Source organism: Schistocerca gregaria, chromosome 1 (assembly GCF_023897955.1).
Source record: "Schistocerca gregaria isolate iqSchGreg1 chromosome 1, iqSchGreg1.2, whole genome shotgun sequence".
In the NCBI taxonomy this organism is placed as follows: Eukaryota; Metazoa; Arthropoda; class Insecta; order Orthoptera; family Acrididae; genus Schistocerca; species Schistocerca gregaria.
In genome coordinates, this window is record NC_064920.1 from 640,362,845 (window position 1) to 640,382,833 (window position 19,989).

Below are 19,989 nucleotides of genomic sequence, written 5' to 3' on the forward strand. Positions count from 1 at the left end.
CACGGGAGATACGAACATTCCCGGTGTATTAGTAGCGCACAGGGTAAAGGGCTGCACTTCACAGTTGAATGACCATTCTGCGGTCATGACATCATGCACTGGAGGCTGCAACATTGTCTATTGGTGCAAAACCGGTGATACACAGTGAGCGACTGCAACATATTTTTGCGACTCAGGGTAACCAATGTGAGTTGTTTGGCTATATTGACAGACCACGCACCGAAAACTCCACCTTATTACGATAAGACACAGGAGTGGGGGACAGAAAAGTGCTGCTTGTGGAAGCATATAGGGTATGGTGGGGCAGGGAGGGTAGTTAGGTGCAAGTGGGATATTAGATTGGTGGGGGGGGGGGGGGGGGGCGACAAGGGGGGCAGGAAATGAAAAAAAGAGAATTTAAATGACTGTGATGTACTGGTGGAATTGACGTCCATGCAGTGATGGAGCCAGAGCAGCGAAAGGGATAGGTGAGTGAAGAACAGTGACTAATGAAGGTTGAGGCCAGGGGGTTACACGAATGTAGGTATATCGGAGGGAGAGTTCCCACCTTTGCTGTCCAGTGAAGCCTGTGTTTGTAGGAAGTATCCAGATAGAGCAGGCTGTGAAACAGTCTTTAAAGTCATGGATTTTGTGTTGAACAATGTGCTCAGCAACTGGGTAGCCCTGTTATCTCTTGGCCACAGTTTGTCAGTACTCACTCATGCAGTCAGAGAGCTTTAGATTACATGACTGGTTTCACTGGTAGCCCTGACATTGATGGGATAGGTGATGCTTGTGACCATACTGGAGTGGGTTTGTGGTGGGAGTATGTATGTGACAGGTCTTGCATCTAGATCTATTACAGGGATATAATCCATGAGCAAGCATTTGGAAGCAGGGGTGGAGTGGGGATGGATCGAGGAGGATATTGTGTAGGTTTGGTGGCTGGAGGATTACCACTGTGGGATGGGTAGGAAGTATAGTAGGTAGGATATTTCTCATTTAAGGGCACAACAAGAGGTAGTTGAAACACTAACATAGAAACATAGAATGTAATTCAATTGCTCCAGTCCTGGGTCCTGAGTCACAAGGGGAATGTTCCTTTGTAGCCAGAGGGTGTGACTTTGATTGGGGAGGGGGAGGTCCTGGGTGACTGGACAGATAATGTACGGGAGATCTGAACAAGTCTGAGGGGATAATTATGGGCTGTGAAGGCCATATATATTTGACTGCATATATGATGGCTAGGCTTTGTGGAAAGGACTTCTTGGCATAGAATGGGTGGCAGCTATCGAAGTGGTGTGGCTAGGGATTCTGGGTAGTTGGAAAGGATTCCTCTAGAGTGCCCATGAAAAGTTGACATAGGATGATGCCAACCTATTCATTGGCCATTTAGAGGAAAACTTCCTAACCACTATAAATCTCAAGCCCCTCACCTGTTTCAGATTCATTGGTCCAGTCTTTGTGACCTGGATTGAGGATGAGGACACTGTATCCACATTCCTCCAGAAACTTAACACCTACTGCCCCATTTGCTTCACCTGGTCCTTCTAAAACCAACAAGCCACCTTCCTTGATGGTGACCTCCACCTCAAAGATGGGTACATAAGAGAGTATTTAGATGTTATTTGAGATTAGCATTCAAAATTCATCTACTGTGTAAAATAATTCTTCTGAAGCAAATGCTTTAACTTTTTCTTGACTCCTTCTCTATTCAATTTTAAACTTATTGCTTGAAGTTTCAGGATTGCAACCAAATAACATCAACTTCCTGCCATGATGTTTTGGTTGACAACCATCTTCAGGTGAGTATTTTGCAATGGAGGTTTCTAGTTAATGTCACTATCTTTACATCAGAAATACGCACAAAGATGCATGCAAAAAGTCAGCTGCTGTTATATGAGCGACTTCTGTTGAATTATATGCTCTCTTTGAATCCTGCTCCACGTATAGCACCCGGGCGCAATTGTAATGTGATACTAGATGAGCACTCTCTGTCAGAGTGTGCACTCACAGAGTTAAAATTCAACTGTCAAAATTAATAAATTTAAATGTCACTTGACATGTCATTGGTCATAAAATGTTTTCTTTTTGAAGAAATTAAAGATGTCCACTATGGAACACTACCTTTCCCAATGCCCAACGGGTTCCAAATCAACAACCTCCTTCCTAGTAGCCATGACGAACTATATCCTCACCCACTCATGGGCCATCTAGAGGAATCTTTCCCAAAAACCCAGAATCCTAAACCCCTCACCTGGTTCAGATTCTCTGAGGCCATCTTTGCTATCTGGGTATAAGGAGAGGACACCCTGCCCACATTCCTCCAGAACATCAACAACTTCTCCCCCATTTGCTTCACCTGGTCCTACTCAACCCAACAAGGCACCTTCCTAGATGTTGATCTCCACCTCACAGATGGCTACATCAGAACCTCTGTCCATATCAAACCTACTAATCACCAGCAATACCTCCACTTCGACAGCTGCCATTCATTCCATACCAAGAAGTCCCTTCCATACAGCCTAGCCACCCGTGGTCGTCGCATCTGCAGTGATGAGCAGTCCCTCTTCAAATATATCGAAGGTCTCACTGAAGCCTTCACAGACAGTAATTAACCTCCCAACCTTGTACAAAAACATATCTCCTGTGCCTTATCTTTCCAGTCTCCCACCACCTCCCAGAGTCCCACCATCTGCCCTCAGAGGAGCATTCCCATCATAACTCAGTATCACACAGGACTGGAGCAACTGAATTAGATTCTCAGCCAAGGTCTTGATTACCTCTCATTGTGCCATGAAATGAGATATGTCCTGCCCACTGTCCTTCTCACCCCTCCCACAGTGGTATTCCACCTTCCACTAAACCTACACAATACGCTCATTCATCCTTACATAAACCCTGCTACCAATCCCTTACCTCATGGATCATACCCCTGTAATAGACCTAGGTGCAAAACCTGTTCCATACATCCTCCGACCACCACCTACTCTAGTCTGGTCGCTAAAATCACCTATCTCATCAAAGACAGGGCTACCTGTGAAATCAGTGATGTGGTCTACAAGCTAAGCTGCAACCACTGCCCTGCATTCTGTGTAGGCATGACAACCAACAAGCTGTCTGTCCACACAAATGGCCACTGACAAATTTTGGCCAAGAAACAACTGGACTACCCTGTTACTGAGCATGCCACCGAATATGACATTCTTCATTTCAATCACTGCTTCACAGTCTGTGCCATATGGATCCTTCCCACCAACACCAGCTTTTCTGAATTGCGCAGATGGGAAGTTTGCCTGCAATACATCTTACATTCTCGTAACCCTCCTTGCCTCCACCTTCATTAGTCACTGTCCTCACCCATCCAGCCCCTTCCCTTTTCCCATTCCAGCACTGCACAACTGTCATTCCACTGCCACACCCAGTCTTTTTATTTGTCTTCTTTTCTGCTACTCCCCCCTCCCCACCTCTCCCCTGCCCACAGTCTAACCTACAGCACTTTGCTGTCTGCCACCCCCACCATACTATCCCTCCCCCTCCCCGCTCCAGCCTCCCCCTTACCCCCACTCAGTTGTCACTCCCATCACGCACTGGTGCTGCTGCTCACAGTGTGGTTTCAGTTGCCTGAGACTGCAGTTGCATGTGTGTGTGTGTGTGTGTGTGTGTGTGTGTGTGTGTGTGTGTGTGTGTGTCTGTTGACGAAGGCCTGAAGGGTTGAAAGTTATAACTGTGAGTCTTTTTGTGGTGTCTATCTGTGACTCAGCATCTCCGCTATATGGTGCGTAGCAACTTCCATCTCGTAATATTGTGACAAGATATTTTGTAGATTCCCATCTTCCGCAATCCCATATATCCTTTGCAGAATTGAGAAGGGCACAAGTCTTTGTAGGTGGGTGAAAGATTACTTTGAGGTGACGTTTTCTTGAGCTGCTGCCAAATTTTGATGAAATATTGCTGATGTACTGGAGGAAAGCTATGAACTTAAACTGCTCCTTCTCCTCTTGATCTTGTGGTTAGTCTCATTTCTTCTTCCCTACAGCTGTACTGATCTGATTTGGAGAATATCCATTATCTTTGAACACTGGTTGTAGGTGTTACTGCTTCACTCCAAGGCTGTCAACACCAGACACAACTTGTCTCCAGTACAACAAAGTCTGAAGTATGCCCATAGTTTGTGATGGGTGCTGGCAGCTAGATGCTTGCAAATACAGGTCTGTGTGGTCTTACAGTAAATGGAATGCTCCAATGACTCATTCACTTTCTGTTTCACCAATGCATCCAGAAATGGCAATCAGTTGTCCTTGTCCACTTCCATCATGAATCTGATATTCTTATGGATAGAATTCAGATGCTGCAAAAAGTGTGACACTTCTGCTTCACCTTTGGGCCACACAAAAAAAGTATCCACTTATTGCTAGAAGTCTTTTGGTTTAAGTTCTGTTGAATCAAGTGCATCCTCATGAAGTGCTGTTGAAGAAGCTGTTACACCTCTTTCCAGTGGTGCTGTAGGAGAAATCAGATGTGAAACATGTCACATGTGTACTAGAGCTCCACCTCACAAGAGTAACATGTCCTCAATGAAAAGGGCTGCCCTATGTAAGCTACATGTAGATCCTCACATGGTGGTCCTTATAGCAGATAAGGAAACTGCAACTGTCTGGTTACCATGTGACATCTATGACCAGAAAATTTATACCTTGTTGAGTGAATGAGCGTAAAGGAAGATTGAAAAAAGAAAATGACAGCATTGCTGAAATCTTCTTCCCTTCCACAAGAAGTTGTGTAAGGATTAAGACCACACAGCTCTGTTCCAGCATGGTTATATGGTCTCCAAAGGTACACAAAGAAGGTCTTCCATTACATCCTGTTTTGAGCAACATCAGCGCTCCAACATATTACTCAGCTAGACATTTGTGCCTCTACTGAGACCTTTTGTGGATAAGTGTTCACATCATATTCAGAACTCTGGTGACTTATTAATAGACTGAAAGCAGTTCAACTCAATGAGTCTGACTTATTAGTAAGCTTCAATGTTGTCTTGTTCTTCACTATGGTCCCTCTCATGGACTCTTTGTCACTCATTAGCAGTAAATCCAAAGCCATCCTCTCACCGACAGTGCAACCATATTGGCAGCATATTGGTGAGGCATTTGCCTTCAAGGATGACAATTCGCGCCCCCATTGTGCACATCTTGTGCAAGACTTCCTTTCCGGATAATGACATCGCTCGACTAGAGTGGACAGCTTATTCTCCAGACATGGAACCTATCAAACATGCCTGGGATAGATTGAAAAGGGCTTTATATGGACGATGTGACCCACCAACCACTCTGATGGTTGTATGCTGAATCAGCATTGAAGAGTTGGACTATCTGGACCAACAGTACCTTGATGAACTTGGGGATAGTATGCCATGACAAATACAGACATGCATCAATGCAAGATGACATGATACTGGGTATTAGAGGTACTAGTGTGTACGGCAATCTGGACCACCACATCTGAAGGTCTCGCTGTATGGTAGTGCAACATGCAATGTCTGGTTTCCATGAGCGATAAAAAGGACGGAAATGATGTTAATGTTGATCTCTATTCCAATTTTCTGTACAAGTTCCATAACTCTTAGAACTGAGGCGATGCAAAAGTTTTTTTTTATGTGTGTACAAATTTTCACGAATAAAATACACTGTTTTATGAATATAAATATGAGGCATTGGTAGGATGTCGAGCTCCAGAATTGCATGTTTGTTATTGGTAGATCTTTTTGAATGCTTCAGAGGATATCATTGGTAAATACACTAAACAGAAGTGGACCAAGTGTGAAATCCTGAGGAATGCCTTGCCTTACGACTTGATCCTTCGACTGTATGCTACAATAGTTTTTAGGGCGATTAAAACTCTTTATACCCTGTCTGGGAGATATAACCTAAAGCAGTCATAGGATTTCACCCAAAATTCTATATTGTGGCAGATTATATTTAAATAACTCATGACTGATGAGATTGAAGGTCTTTATGACAGCAGGAAATACTTCTATTGTTTGCTTCATGGCACTGATTGCAGTATAAACTTAATTTAGAAATGAATATAGGTCCTCATTTTTTGATCTCCCATTTTGAAAGCCAAACTGTTGAGAGCTCAAAACAGATATTATCTACAAACTTAATAACATGTTTATATACTGCTTTCTCAAAAATGTTGGATATTTGCTATAAGATTGTGATGAATGCAGTTATTAACAAAACTCCTTTCAACCTTTTTAAGGAGAGGATCCACTTTTGCTGCCTTGAAAATATTAGGGAATTTGTCCAATAATGAGGAGGAGTTAATTATATCTGGTAAGGGAAAAGCAAATGATGAGAAATTTATTTGAGATGGTAATTTGATACACCTTCAAAACCACATGAGTGTGAATTTACTTTCTGTTTTATAACACTGTAGATTTCACCTTGTATCACTGGAGCAAGAAACAATATTTTGGGTAATAACTCTAGGTCTGATGAGGTAGGGCACTGGAACACCAATTTGAGAAGAAAGGTTGTTGCTAATGTTCAGGAACTGGTTATTTAATATTTCACATGTCTCAGATGACCATTAAGTCTTTACAAAAAGGAGATTGTATCCGTTGTTTCAGCAAAGTTGGTCTAGACATACATGCCCAATGTTTATTAAGTTTTGATGGTTAAAATTCTTCTGGGTGTTGTGTCATGTGATTGTTTTGCTTTGAGGAATGTCACTGCAATTTGGTCAAAATGTTGGTTTTAATTTTACATTTTCACCATCTTCACCAACTGAAAACTGTTCAGTAGGAGGCATTAAGAAGTCAATTCATTTGTACATATTGTATGGCACATTTTTTTGGAGATAAAAAGGCGGGCAAGGAAATGTTTGTCATACAAGTGCATCTCCAGATTTAACACCACCACACTGTCACCTACATCTACATCCATATTCTGCAAACCATTGTGAAGTGGATAGCAGAGGGTTCCTCTCATTGTACCAGTTATTGGGGCTTCTTTTCATTTCATGCATATATGGAGTCCAGGAAGAATGGCTGCTTAAACACCTCTGTGCATGCTGTTAGTGATCTAATTTGTCCTCGTGATCCCTATGGAAGTTTCAATATGTTCCTAGATTCCCAGATTCTTCATAAAAAGCTGGTTTTTGAAGTTCTGTAAGTTGGCTTTCTCAGTTCTTCAAATGTCTGCCAGTTCAATTTGTTCTGCATCCTCACAACACTGTCTGATGTGTTGAACAAATCTGTGACCATTCATGCTGTCCTTCTCTGTATATGTTCATCATCCCCTGTTAGTACTATTTACAGGTCCAACATGCTTGAGCAATATTGTAGGATGGGCTGCAAGGGTGATTTTTAAGCAATCTCCTTTGTAGACAGATTGCATTCCATTTCATGTCCCTATCAACTGTTACCATCCAGGTACTTGAATGAGTTGACCTATTTCAACTGTGGCTCTTTGATGTTGTAGCTGAAGGAAAATACATTTTTCCCCCCTTCTGTGAAATGTGCAGTTTTACATTTCTGGACATTTAAAGCATGATAATCTTCGCATTACTTTTAAATCTTATCAAGATCTCACTATTTGTGCTGCTTCTTTCAGACTGTTCTTTATTATAGATAACTGCATCATCTGTGAATAACAAGCTACAGTCTCCCTACCAAGAAATCCTCAGTGCAGTCAGAAATATTGCTTGATATACTGTATGATCATACTTTTTGTAATAAGCTAACGTATGGCACTGAGTTAATGCTGCATCTTCCTGACTACCTTGATCCATGGTTTTCAGGATGTCATGTGAAAAAAGTGCACGTTGGGTTTCACATCATTGATATTTTCAGAAGTCATCCTGACAAAAGTAATTGAAAATGCTAATTGTTGCTCTGTTTTGTAAAGCAGCAGTATTGTTGCAGATGATGAGCATTTTTGTGGTGTTCATATAGTGAAAATAAAGTACATCCACATTAATGGTTATTGATCTGATCACTTGATGTAGAAATATAGTAGCAGTAGCACTGTAATTTGATTCAGCAATCCATGAATTTGGGGGACTAACAAATGTGTATCACTAAGTTACGTTATTTTATATGAATGCATTTAAAAATGATATTTTTTGGCATTCTGTAGACATGAGATATGCATTACTCACCATATGGCCAGAACGAGTAATCCAGTAAAATGCGAAGTTGCTGTATTTCTTGTAGTATCCTTCAATGATAGTGTTAACTGTTATGGGTGAACGATTTGATTCCTTCCAGCTTTGAGCACCAGCCCACTTTAAATTTTCTACCCATTTCAGTGTGCCTATATGAGGATGCATCTTAGTCATTTTCTCTCGTGAACATTTAATTCAATTTACAAAATATCACTGTACTTAAAATCACTATTTTTAGATTTATTTACCTGGTGTGTCAACAATGAGATCTAGATTGCCAGTGAATACTACCACAGAGATGTCAGTCTCATTGAGAAGTGATTCAACTGAAAAAAAAAGAAAAAGGAACTGAAAATTTTTGCAGGATCATAATGCTGGTACCATAATTTCCAAATGTTTGCAAATATTAATGTTTTAAGTAAATTATGGTATATAAATAACCATACAATCATAATTAAGTAACTATTTCATTTTAAAAGTTTCCTTAATCAGTGTCCTTGAAAACCTCACAGAAAATTTCAACGCAGTTATTATTGTTGTTTGTCACTGTTCATTAATGCCATAATTGACATTTTACTATGAACTGAAGCTAAATTGAGGAGTTACTCTCTGAGTAATTGGTCTATATGTAACATTTCATTTTGGTCTATGACTGTTGGCTAGTGCTGCTTTCTTTTGTTCACTGTCAGCAATGCTAGTTTTCCAGTGTCTATAGTGCTGTGGCTATTCTCCAGCCTGAAAATAAAAAGTTGAGTTCCCCCAATCTGCTAAAGGTTGGTGGCCTGGTTTGACCTGACAGTATTCAAATGAAAGAATTTCGCACAGAATGGCTAGCATTTTCTAGTACCCACTGGGAAACAAACTCCTGAAAGTGGCAGCAGGCAGCAAAACTTTACAGTAGTACTATGAGTATTAACAGGAAGTGGCCATTCACAGCGCATACTTTCTACTATGGAAGCTGATTGGTTGAAATGTCTGCATGCCATAAGAATATCACAGAGCTGTGAGTAGCTTATACAATTGAGGAGTTGGTGGGCAGTCCTGGTGGGGTGCAGAAGGCAAGTTTGGAGCTCTCTGAGGCAGAAATGTTGTGGTAGTGTATATTTTGGAACTTTGTAGTCAGAGATCAGTTAAGTTTTCCTTCCAATGTGGGAAGTTCAGAAAGTGTTCAGTGTCCACTCTCTCTCTTAATTCTGAGGGTCATTCAATAAGTCCCTATTGGAATGGTTTGCTGATAGTAAGCAACATTTGTTGCTAGAGGGATGGTGAAGTTGCAGCCATGTCCATCACACGGCCTCAATGTCCCTCGACTGAAGCAACAAGCATGTATTTATTTTGTAACATGGAAAAAAAGTGAGTTTTAGCAGTGGTTAAACATTTCTATTTAAAAGGTTTAACACTGAAACAGATCAAAACTGCTTATCTGTTCCAATGTTTGCAGCTGGGTAAACCGTTTACATCTGGGTAAAGTGTTTACATTTGAATCAATGAGTTTAAATGTATCCATACATCCATGAAAGATGAGAAATAGTCAGAACATCCAGAGCAAGTGATGATCCCTTAAATGATTGACAAAATCAATGATATGATTTCGAGTGATTGACAAATCAAAGTGTGAAAAATAGCTGAGGCCACAAGCATACTGCAGGGTACTTTGTTATCAATTTTGCATTACAAATAATGTGTGAAAAAATCTTGGCAAGGTGGGTGTTGCCTTTGCTCTCAGCGGAGAATAAATGTAATTGTGTGGTAGACATTAAGGCTATATATATACTAAGACCATGCAGCTTGTTAGAATGAAATTACAATGAAATGAACTCCCTTAGCTGCTTACAGGTGTTGACATACGTCAATGAGGACAGATGAAAATGTGTGCCCCGACAGGGACTTCAACCCGGGATCTCCTGCTTACATGGCAGACACTCTATCCATCCGAGCCAAGGAGGACACAGAGGATAGCGCGACTGCAGGGATTTATCTCTGGCACGCCTCCCACGAAACCCACATTCTCAATGTATTGTCCCGCACTACATTCGTAGTGCCCTTGCCCGTTATACTCATTACTCGCAGGCGTGTTGCCGATTCCCGTAAGAGTTCAGGCACTGTTTGTGCATTCGCACAGAAGAAGAATATGGTCAAGTGTTCGGTGAGCCTTAACTATTTATATACTAAGATGGTATCTGTTCTTTCAGACATGTCCGAAAGAACAGATACCATCAGTGACCATGCACGCGGGAGGCGTGCCAGAGATAAATCCCTGCAGTCGCACTATCCTCTGTGTCCTCGGTGGCTCAGATGGATAGAGCATCTGCCATGTAAGCAGGAGATCCCGGGTTTGAGTCCCAGTCGAGGCACATATTTTCATCTGTCCCTGTTCACATATGTCAACGCCTGTAAGCAGCTAACCCTGTTCATTTCATTGTAATTTCATTCTATCGAGCTACATGGTCACCGATGGTATCTGTTCTTTCGGACATGTCTGAAAGAACAGATACTATCTTAGTATATATATAGTTAATGCTCACCGGCCACTTGACCATCTTCTTCTTCTGTGCAAATGCACAAACAGTGCCTGAACTCTTATGGGAATCGGCAATGCACCACGAGTAATGGGTATAATGGGCGGGGCCACAACGAATGTAGTGCAGGACAATACGTTGAGAATGTGGGTTTCGTGGGAGGCGTGCCAGAGATAAATCCCTGCAGTCGCGCTATCCTCTGTGTCCCCGGTGGCTCAGATGGATAGAGTGTCTGCCATGTAAGCAGGAGATCCTGAGTTTGAGTCCCGGTCGGGGCACAAATTTTCATCTGTCGCTGTTGACGTATGTCAACACCTGTAAGCAGCTAAGGGTGTTCATTTCATTGTAATGATATTAAGGCTGTTTTGGCACATTTCCATTGAAATTTTGCTGGGTTTCTGTGACAATATGTAACTGTGAACAGAACGTGGATACACTTGTTCACTCCAGAGGCTAAAGAACAATCAAATAGTGATGTTTTGAAGGAGATTGGGCTCTGAACAAGACAAATATGATGAAATTGGCCAGCAAGATGATGGCCACAGTTTTTTGGGTTGCGTGTGCAACCATCTATGATGATCACGTGAAAAAGGGACACACAATAACTGGAGAGTATTGTTTGTCATTGTTGCACTGGTTGTGTGAAGAAACTGAGGAAAAATGTCCGCTTTTGGACAAAAAGGGTCTCTTCCATCAAGACTGAGCAGTTGCCCCCCCCCCCCCCCCCCCCCCCCCCCCTGCCCTGTCTGCAGTTTTGATCTCCAAAATTATGGATTTAAAGTTTAAATTATTGCAACATCAACTGTATTAACTCTACTTTTTTATTTTCAAATTAGAAAAAATGGCTTGATGGGTGATGATACACATCACATGAGGTCAACCTCCAAACAGATGCATACTTTGCGGACCTTCACAAATATTACTTTCTGGAAGGCTTAAAAAAGTTGGAGCAGTGCTTTGAAAATTGTATAGAGTTAAAAGCAGGTTATGTCAAAAAATGAAAAAAATGAAAATTCCCAAAATAACTGGTTTTTCTAAGGATGTATTGCAAGACACTCATATTTCTAGCATTCGTTCTTTGTACCTGTCTGCTAATCACTTTGCAAGTTTCTTAGATAGTTTTCAGAAAATAAAGTATCATGAAAACAGTTTTAAAATGGCAAGTAATTCTAGAAAATTACAAGTGGGCTGCAGAGTGCATTCTGACCAGAAAAAGGTGTCTATTTACAGTTGGCCATGCCTGCTGCCAATATGTCTGATGTTGTCCTCGAGTCCACAAGTAGAACCAGCAAACCACAAAAAGTTGAATAAGGCAGAACAGAAAAGGAGAAGCCATCCGCCAGTGAAAAAAGGAAAAGTAACAGAAATAATGACTTTCTTGACTATGGGCAGAAACAGCTGAAAGATACAACATTCCTCTTCTTAAGTTCATGCATAGCCATAATCGATGAACCTTCATTCACAATTGTACTTCTAAGTGAAATACTGGTAATGATGAATGCACATTTTGATCTTATATCACATAAATTATTATACTTATAAATCACACTAAAGCAATGTACTAGGCATTAATCTGAACTAATTATTATATTAAAACATTTTTGTTGTCATTATGGAAACCTAGTCAACTGTGGTCTATTAGAAATGAGAATGACAGAAAAAATATATTTAAGCAAAGGGGAGAGTAAAATGCTGTTTAGCTCTTTTCTCTCCCCCCTTCCCCCAGGACTTGACTGTTGGCATAATAGTTTCACTCTGTCTTTTGCTGCTTTAAGTAACGTACCATTTCAAATTTTCTTTGGTTACTAGTTATTTTTTTAATTTCCTCCTCCTTTTGTCTTCCCAATAGCAGACTAACTGCTGAAATGAACAATCCACAATTTAAAGAAGAGAGTACATGTCACATTCTAGTAATCAAAAAACATGAAGCTATTTTAATTCTATTCATTGTATTTTCAGATCACCTGATTTATTTCTGATGGGCATTTTTCAAAATCTCATGTTTGATGGTAAGCTTGCTTTGACTAGCACAACTAACCAGTTCTAAGGAGAGGCTCTTCAAATCTATGACAGTCTTAAACTGAATTAAAGAAAAGATTTGAATACCATACATTACAATTTAGGGAGCTCTCTGATTAGGCTACAGCAGCACTGCTTGTATATAATGAGTGTGGTGGCAAGGCGATACAGAACACAAATATTTATGTCCTTAGTATGGAAGTTAATGAGCTAACTCATAGAACAGCTCAGCCAATACCAAATCACTGTATTACAAATTTTTGAAACTTGAACATATGTTTCTCTCAGGTCAGCAAAATAATTATTCATTAATCAACCACAATAGTTTTGGCATTCTCGTATGTTGGTGTTAAGTAATCTTGTGGATGTGAATCCCGCAGAACTTAACTGCAGTAAACAAAAAATTATCAGACAGAATGTGTTTCATTGCATTTTAATGACTTGGGAGTGTTTTTGAGTTCTGCATCTAAGTAAGAGTAGTTTTATTTCTAATCCAATGAAGCCTATAAAGCTTGAAATTTAAATTTATGAAATTATTTATTAATTTCTGGTTTTTAAAGTATCTTCCATTTTACTGAGTTAGTGTATTAGTTTGATATGAGGCCCCCCACAATATAGTTGCCTCACAATCCACATAGCTGCAGTGGAAACAATTGTACTGAACTTAAAAGCTCATTTGCTGTATCTAAAGATGGTCTTCATGTTCTTTTCTCGAGGGCAGAGATATATTGTTCCAGGAATATAATAGTCAAAATTTGAATTATTTTTTAATACATGACATCAAAACACTTTGCAAGTGTCAGTATAATCAAATGAATACCATGAACAGAAATAGTGAGCTTCCAATCTGTCTTCTAAATCATGGCACTTCTATAAATAATATAACTATTAGCTAGCAGTCAATTCCAGATACACATTAAATTCAAGTTATTATCGAGGGAGTCCCTCACAGAATGCTTGTTCTTTAGGAGCTGAATCACTATTTACAATTGTTAAATTGATTCAAATATTTTTACAAGGGTGCCATGAAATCCTTTAAAAACACAAATAATAAAATTTTATAACCCAAAGAAACATATATACTATTTTCATATAAACTTGTGGGATATAATTTTTTTCGATGTTTGAGGTGGCTCAAATGAAATGAACTGAAAATAGTTAGTGTTTTTATTTGGTTATTTTAATTAGTCCAGTTTAATTGAAACACTGACTGCATTCAGTATGCTGACAAACTTTGGCACCTTGCATTTTTTCAAACAGCACGTTTCCTCTAATGTGCAATGTAATTAAAGGGATATGATGAGTCATGTGTGAATTCCAACAATTGAGGTGTGAAGAAGTACTTCAATGGAACAAATGTCCACAAATCCCTTTACATCACTATGACTACTGCAGCATCACATCCTCTAATTAACAAGATAGGAAAATTTAATGTGAATGCATATGTACACAGCTAGTCATTAAAATTGCAATGCCATGATGCTTAGCAAATAAAAGAATTTTAACATTGTGTATATACCCTCCTGGAAATGGAAAAAAGAACACATTGACACCGGTGTGTCAGACCCACCATACTTGCTCCGGACACTGCGAGAGGGCTGTACAAGCAATGATCACACGCACGGCACAGCGGACACACCAGGAACCGCGGTGTTGGCCGTCGAATGGCGCTAGCTGCGCAGCATTTGTGCACCGCCGCCGTCAGTGTCAGCCAGTTTGCTGTGGCATACGGAGCTCCATCGCAGCCTTTAACACTGGTAGCATGCTGCGACAGCATGGACGTGAACCGTATGTGCAGTTGACGGACTTTGAGCGAGGGCGTATAGTGGGCATGCGGGAGGCCGGGTGGACGTACCGCCGAATTGCTCAACACGTGGGGCGTGAGGTCTCCACAGTACATCGATGTTGTTGCCAGTGGTTGGTGGAAGGTGCAAGTGCCCATAGACGTGGAACCGGACCCCAGCGACGCACGGATGCCGTAGGGGACCGCACCTTCACTTCCCAGCAAATTAGGGACACTGTTGCTCCTGGGGTATCGGCGAGGACCATTCGCAACTGTCTCCATGAAGCTGGGCTACGGTCCCGCACACCGTTAGGCCATCTTCCGCTCATGCCCCAACATCGTGCAGCCCGCCTCCAGTGGTGTCGCGACAGGCGTGAATGGAGGGATGAATGGAGATGTGTCATCTTCAGCCATGAGAGTCGCTTCTGCCTTGGTGCCAATGATGGTCGTATGCGTGTTTGGCGCCATGCAGGTGAGCGCCACAATCAGGACTGCATACGACCGAGGCACACAGGGCCAACACCCGGCATCATGGTGTGGGGAGCGATCTCCTACACTGGCCGTACACCTCTGGTGATCGTCGAGGGGACACTGAATAGTGCACGGTACATCCAAAACATCATCGAACCCATCGTTCTACCATTCCTAGACCGGCAAGGGAACTTGCTGTTCCAACAGGACCATGCACATCCGCATGTATCCCGTGCCACCCAACGTGCCCTAGAAGGTGTAAGTCAACTACCCTGGCCAGCAAGATCTCCGGATCTGTTCCCCATTGAGCATGTTTGGGACTGGATGAAGCGTCGTCTCACGCGGTCTGCACGTCCAGCATGAACGCTGGTCCAACTGAGGCGCCAGGTGGAAATGGCATGGCAAGCCGTTCCACAGGACTACATCCAGCATCTCTACGATCGTCTCCATGGGAGAATAGCAGACTGCATTGCTGCGAAAGGTGGATATACACTGTACTAGTGCCGACATTGTGCATGCCCTGTTGCCTGTGTCTATGTGCCTGTGGTTCTGTCAGTGTGATCATGTGATGTATCTGACCCCAGGAATGTGTCCATGAAGTTTCCCCTTCCTGGGACAATGAATTCACGGTGTTCTTATTTCAATTTCCAGGAGTGTAGAATGTAATAGGAAGAATACATCATAAGATTTGTAGGTGATTGGGGATACATGGGGACAAAATTTATGACATAGAGCCGCCACCTCTGGCAGCAACAATGGCTCTAATCTTACTTAGTATCGAGTCAGACTGATCTCAGGTGACACATATGGGTCTGAAATTCCATGCTGCTACAACTCTGTGACCAAGTTCATTGAGTATAGCAGCTGGTAAGTGGTACCCTGCCTGAAAGATATTGCTATTAGAAAGATACTGCACAACCACTGGCCTTCACATATTAGAAATGTAGTGGCTGCTGTCCAAATTACTGGCTGTACACATCAGTGTACGCTATGGTACCCTATACCATCATGCCAGGTGCTTGCCCATATGAAAATGATGAATGCATCTGGGCAATGTTTGTTCACCTAAGTACTTCAAACGTGGGTATGTCCATTGTGATGCTATATATAGTACTGGGACACATCTAAAAAGGTTGTTAGGTGCCACTCCCTTGTCCAGGGTTGTCAGTGGGTCCACCTCTGTTAGCAAACCTATCTTCACTGCCATGTTGAAGGGGGCCACAACATTGGTCACCATTCTGACAGTCTGTGGTGCTCCAGACATCATTGCACTGTTTCTGTGCATAGTTATCTTACTGGAAACAAGCCAGTCCTCTGGTTCATGGTACATAGTGTGGCTGTACAGTCCTGCACAGTGGAACAAACAATGTGTTGTCCTCTTAGGAGATAGCCATATGGGGCCTCTGAGATCCTGAATGACACTGAATATGGTTCTCTTGAACCCAACAGTTTCTGTACTCACTTGACAGTCATGGGATCCAGACCAAGTGAACACAGATATTGGAGAATGGTAAACTGCAGGCTTGATTATGATTATAGTACCACTGTTGAATGATAAGAGGTGCTAGTAAACATTTACCATCTTACAAGATGCATAACACGACTTCTCACAAACAATCAATATTCAAATATGGCTTTTTAATGAGAAACCCACTGTGTAATCTTCACTTATATGACAAAGTGTGGCCAGTCACATGGAAGTATACAGTGTCACATTGTTTAAGGACTGGTAGAATCCAAACAGTTTGGTCACAATTTTTTCTTTCTTAATTGTATTACTGAGTTTGATTTTTAAGGTTATGATCAACGTGTCTGTTCTCTTAAAGCACACAGAGAGAGAGAGAGAGAGAGAGAGAGAGAGAGAGAGAGAGAGAGAGAGAAACAAAAAAGTCACCATCAGCATACTGTTTAATGACATTGGCACTGTGGTACACATCAACTGTGGTTACCACAGTTTTATATGGTTTTTACATCTTTAGACAGTGCCTATCTTGGCTACAAGTTCCTTATATTTCATTTACTAGTTTAGGAAAACAGATGCTTCTGATGATGGCTTAAGGATAAGAATCAGTCATAAAATGAAGAAAAAAGCTTGACAAAAACTGTTTACAGATCCATGAGTTCTTACTTCTATGTACTTCATGCAGTTTCGCTGAAAGGATTATCATTTTCATACCAAAGTATGTAGTGTGATTCATGTCAATCTGATGTATGTTGTCTTCGTGGCATTGTAATTTTCATGGCCAGTCATGTGTTTTAAGTACTTGGTATTAACACTATGCCATCTGGTGACACCTCAGTGGCGTCGAGCGCGAAATAGTGGTCAATGGCCGGCGACACCACAGTGGTGTTGTGTGCATAGTATTGCTCAGTAGCTGGCAACGCCCCAGTGGTGTTGTGAGTATAGTATCGCGCAGTGGCTGGCGACAGCACTTTAGTATCTTTTGCATTCTGTTGGTGTTTTGTTTAGGTAACAATAAGTTACAAATGTCAATGAGTTTCATGGCAGACGAAAGAGACAATACAATTATTTACAATGAATGCATGGATGTCTTGCCTGACATTCTGGATGACTTGGCTGATTGGGGAAAAGACATTGGATATAATAAAAATGAAAGTGAAGCAGGATTGTCAAAAGATAGTGAAATATGTCCTAAAAGAATTCGGTGAAGGTTACAGTTGCCAACTGATTTGTATGAATCAGATAAAGAATACAGTACACAGTGGTCAGACTTTGATTTACTGAGGACCAATAATAAATTTGAAGGATCTCTGGGTCCAAACATATTTTCCAAAGATACACAGAGTGTCAAGGGTATCATAGAATTATATATTGGGAATGCTCTATTTGAATATATTAGCAATGAAACCAACACATACTAGTCAAAATTGCAACAGAAGGAAACTGGATAAGAAAAAATTCAAATTTGTCGACATTATAGGGCCCAAATTTAGAAAATATTTTGGGCTTGCTATCCTTATGAGAATGGTAAGAAAAGCAAGGATCAATGATTATTGGTCAATGAATCCATTAATATACACACAGATATTTCTCAAAATGATGTCCCGCAACCGATTCAGATGAATATTATCATTTTTACATTTTTCTGAAAACAACAATAAACCTTATAATGCCAACCATCTTTTAAAAGTGTAATTTGTAACTGATTATTTTTCCAAAAAGTTTAAAGAAACTTTTAATCCAAGTCAAAACATCTCAGTTGATGAATGAAGATCGTGGTGTGGATGGTTAAATTTTAAAGTTTACAATCTGTCAAAAGTTATGAAATATGGCATACTCATTCAAATGCTGTGTGATTCGAGTACAGGATACATTTCGTCATTCAAGATATATTCCGGTGCTGGACAGCCTTTAGTAAAAACAGTGATGGGACTATTCACACCTTCTTATGGAAAGTGGCATCACCTCTACATGGATAATTATTATAACAGTGTAGAACCTGCAGAGAAGGTAGTTGAAAAGAAAATTCGATTTTGTGGAATGATACGGCAAAATATAGGATTTACGGAAAAATTAAAGTGCACAGAAGTCAATGTGTTTGCAGCTTGTCATCAACGGAAAGGTGAAGTAGTTGCACAGATATGGAGAGCTTCAAAAACTAAAAAAAATACAAATAATCTCTACAAAACATAATGCCACTTCGACAGTCACTCAAACAAAATGTAAAAAAACCAATTACACAATAAAAAAACATGAAAGTGTATTAGACTAAAACTAATACGTGAAAGGAGTGGATCGGGCAGACCAATATTTGAGTTTTTACCCTATACACAGAAAAACTATGAAATGGTCAAAAAATATTTGCATGTACCTCTTTAATGGCATATCATTTAATGCATTCTGTACATGGCAATATTTCAATACAGGACGCAAGAGTCTCCAATTTCACAATATTTTATTGAAAGTATCTGATTCATGAATAAAAGATGATGTACCTGCTTCTGAGCAAAACTTTGTGGTAGCCACTACATCGCATATGTCTCATCATGACCCAGTTGACAGACTTTCCAGACACATAAGGCAACATCAACTAATACTTGTTTCCATAACGAGTAAACAAAAACAGTTTCATTACACCTTGGAGACTGTTTTGCTGCATATAATATGAAAGAGAAATACTAAGTACCAAAGACAATGCAAATAAACAAATACAAAACAAACAAATTATGTATTTATTTGCATACATATATCTTTGAAATTTCATGACAGTAGGGGAACAGGGTTGTGAACTTATGAGAACTAATGATGAGATTAGTAAAACTTAACAATCTACAATCTCCCAATAGTGTCAAGAATGGCCAGCAACAAGCCAAGTAATCTGAATTAGCATTGCTGGTACCAAGTGAATAAATTTGTAAGAGACATGTGGATGGCAAAGCATTAAATACTTCACTATTCTGTGCACAGTGTACGCTACTGTTCAAAGTATTTGTTCTGTATCACGGAAACTAACTTTAAATGTGAGTAAATGTACAAGATATTGCTATAAAATTATGGAAATGATTCTGTCACAGATTAAGTATGCATACACCAAAGACAACAGACCAAACAATGAAACCCTAGGTTGGAATAACAACAGTATAAGACATAGGATAGATCCCTACTCACCATAAAGATGTCCCACTGATTTGCAGAAGGGTACTATGAAAAGACTGTTACACGTGCAGCTATTGGCCAAAGCCTTCCTCAGAAAAAAAGCATACACACGTTCACACAAGCAAGCACATGTCACACACACTCAGCTGCCACCAGCGGTAGCTCTGACTGGAATGCAACTGTCACATGAATAGCAATCTGAAGTGGGGCAGGGATGAGGAGGGTTGGCAGGGTATGGATGTGGGAAGAGAAGAGAGCTCTCTAGCAGGGAATGCAGGACTAGAGACTGGCAGGTGCAGTGTCATGAAGCTGGGCATGGGGAAGGAGGAAAAAAAATGGAGAATAAAAAAGAAGGAGAACAGAAAAGGAGGAGAGCAGGAAAGGAGAGGAGCAGAAAAGAAGGAGAAAGGTAAAGGAGAGGAGTGGAA

General features: G+C 40.7%; 1 protein-coding gene across 3 annotated transcripts in view; it reads right to left on the reverse strand.

The window, feature by feature from the left end:
* The window catches only part of LOC126360492 (retinoid-inducible serine carboxypeptidase-like), a 283,675-nt gene that overhangs the window by 200,985 nt on the left and 62,701 nt on the right, over positions 1-19,989 (reverse strand). For 2 of the 3 annotated variants that reach the window (XM_050007718.1, XM_050007717.1), the window contains exons 7-8: positions 8,400-8,477; positions 8,146-8,300 (exon numbers count right to left, since the gene is read on the reverse strand). The exons of the other annotated variant lie outside the window; for it this stretch is intronic. In XM_050007718.1, coding sequence (XP_049863675.1) covers positions 8,146-8,300; positions 8,400-8,477 — 233 coding nt within the window. The remainder of the gene's footprint in view (positions 1-8,145; positions 8,301-8,399; positions 8,478-19,989) is intronic. 3 annotated transcript variants of the gene reach the window in all.